Here is a 2,709-nt window from a genome sequence, read left to right on the forward strand (position 1 = left end):
AAATTTTGTTATACAAGATTAAAAAAAAAAAGAAAGATTCAAAACATATAATAAGAACTAAAAAGGTTGTACAGTCCCTTAAATGTCAAATAATAATATACATATAGTTCAAAAAATTTAAAAAATAAGTTTCAGTTTCTCAATAAGAGGCGAATCAAGTTTTAGTAGATATAAATGCAATCATAATTAAATTAAAATAGAACCTACGACTAAATTTCATAAGACTAAGGTAAAAAATTTTTTCATTTTAAAATATTTAATAAATAATAATATTTATATTTAAATAAATATTATTTAAACAAAATTTAAACAAATTAGCGTTTTAAAAGCATCTTTATAATGCTAACGTTAATTTACACTCCATTAGAATAAAGCAAATGCAATTTTAATTAAATTCGCTAAAATTTCTAAGGTAATAAATTAAAAACTTCATTAATCACTTTGTTCAAAAACAGATTAAAAAATATAAAATAGATAAAATAGGTTATTGAGGTAAGTAATTTCTATCGATCCAAGTTAATTAAGTAGTTCATAATAATTTCGCGCACTAGGTCCAAAAACATATAAAAAAGTCATATAATAAAATATGAATAATGTATTATATAATAATACTTATTAATAGGTGTAGCTCAGGTTTAAGGCCTTTCACAAAGTCGAAAGGTGGTGGTCGCTATTCAAGATTTCAATCTTGAGCAATCTGTGATCACCCCTGAATTTTTACAGCTATCTGTAATGTGGAAATATTCATCATATCAATATTACATGCCATAATTTTAAGTTTGGTTATTGATTCCACACACAATTCGCTACCAAAAAAAAAAAGAAAAAAAAAAAAACAAACTTCAGAAATAAAGCTTCAGAAAATAACGAAAGCTGGCTTTATGTATAAAAAAATAAGGCGAGTTTTCTTATATTTGACAATTTTACAAACGAAGTCTTTTTGAAAGTTTTAAGCCCAAGGTATGCGGCTATCATAGACAAAACTAGCTTAGTTGTCTAGGTTCCACTTTTCCTCTCAGGAGATCATGGTCCTACATCTGATGATTCAAACCCTAGGATAAATGGGTTGAATTCCTTACTGATAGCTTCCATGCTTACAGTCTTATTTTAATAACCTGTCTAGCCGTACTCTGATCAGTGTTATCATCGTTGTTATTAGCGTCAATTATTGTGTCCCCTCCATCGTTAGCAACTCCATCATTTCCTCCTGGACCGAAGAAATCATTGCTCAGTTTGTTTTCCATGTTCTTGAAATTATCGTCCATATTTTTGAACACATTTCCGAAATTGCCAAACGCATTGTCGTTCATCATTGCATTTACATCATTGAAGTTCCGGCCGTCATAGTTTGCAACCGTGTCTGTACTAGTTGGTGGAGGTGTTGTGGTGGTTGTAGTGGTGGTGGTAGTAGTGGTGGTAGTGGTAGTTGTAGTGGTAGTGCTACTAGTACTTGGAGTAGAGACATCAGTGTTTCCGATATCATTAAGGATATCTTCTACAGCTTGGGTTCTAATGTCTCCATTCTTGTTTTCTACGCTGTAATGGTAAAAGACGTTCTCCTCGTGAACATGGGCATTGTCTTTCTTTTCCTCAATCTTCGTTTTGTCGACAGTGTCGTCTTTCTTGTGATAATATTTCACATCTGTATCGTCATCCAGTTTCTTCTCTCCTTTGATTTCAATGTTCTCGTTCTTGGTTTCTCCGGAATCGTCACTCTTGAGTGGATCGTCAGGTTGAATGTCTAAATTATTTTCAAAGTTGTGCAGGAAACTTTTGAATACGTCTGACTCTCGCTTGTTTCTCGAGATGATCTTATTGTTTTCTTTCAATATTTTTAGCCAAGTTTTTTGTATGGTTGCGTTATTTTTCTTGATAATATCGTAAATCACTTCATACATGGGTTTGATGCCGCTTAGGTCATCGCTGATTTCATCCACTAATGTTTGTGAAGATCGACTTTTGCATTTACAGTTTGTAACTTTGTTACCACTATCATCTTCTTCTACACTATTTATTACACTGTCCTTGCTTTTGAAGTTCACTTTCTTTTCATTCGTATCCTGAATAGAGTCTAAATGTTTGTCCTGTTTGATTTTGGAGTTTTCAGTCTCATCATTATCCTTCAATGGTTTGAAATCAATTTCTTCCTTCAAAGTTGTCTCCTTTATTTCCGCACTGGGTTGCTTTTCTCCAATCAGATTATCTTTAGAATCAATAGGAACACCTTTAATTTCACCTACAATATCATTAGATAACGTACTTGTTTCTTCATCGATGGCTTTTTTGTCATTTTCATTATTCACAACCTTGTACTTTTCATAGTCATTCAATTTTTTGTTCAATTCTTTAGCTTGTTCATTTAATTCTTTAGTTTTTGCTGCTATTTCTTTCAGTTCATTAGTTTCAACCGTCTTGTCGAATGTTTCCTTTGTTTTTATCTCATTGTTATTGATGTCACGGTTGTCATTTGTTTGATTTATCTGAGAGGCTTCAACACTGTTCACAAATAGTTTTGGTGTATTATTGGACGTAACGTCTTCGATTGGAGCAGGGGCACATATCACATGGGCAAAACACGAGCTGATTAGCACTACCTTCAAAACTATTTCCATTTTATATTCACTTAGAATATTATTTGCAACTTGGACGTGTTCATTACACAGCAATCAATTACTTTCTGAAGCGTTTTGAGTTTGTTGTTGTTATTAT

The 2,709-nt window shown here is 32.0% G+C and overlaps 1 protein-coding gene across 1 annotated transcript; it reads right to left on the minus strand.

Moving 5' to 3' along the window:
• Positions 1-1,094: 1,094 nt before the first annotated feature.
• LOC103523929 (myb-like protein X) lies at positions 1,095-2,612 on the minus strand. The gene has a single exon (XM_008488936.1). It carries the CDS (start codon positions 2,610-2,612, stop codon positions 1,095-1,097), a length of 1,518 nt encoding a protein of 505 aa, XP_008487158.1.
• Positions 2,613-2,709: the final 97 nt, after the last annotated feature.

The sequence above is a fragment of the Diaphorina citri genome, unplaced genomic scaffold (assembly GCF_000475195.1).
Source record: "Diaphorina citri unplaced genomic scaffold, Diaci psyllid genome assembly version 1.1 scaffold57725, whole genome shotgun sequence".
Taxonomy (NCBI): domain Eukaryota; kingdom Metazoa; phylum Arthropoda; class Insecta; order Hemiptera; family Psyllidae; genus Diaphorina; species Diaphorina citri.

Coding starts and splice junctions, on each gene's coding strand:
- LOC103523929 (XM_008488936.1), bottom strand. CDS start 2,612: ATGGAAATAGTTTTGAAGGTAGTGCTAATCAGCTCGTGTTTTGCCCAT.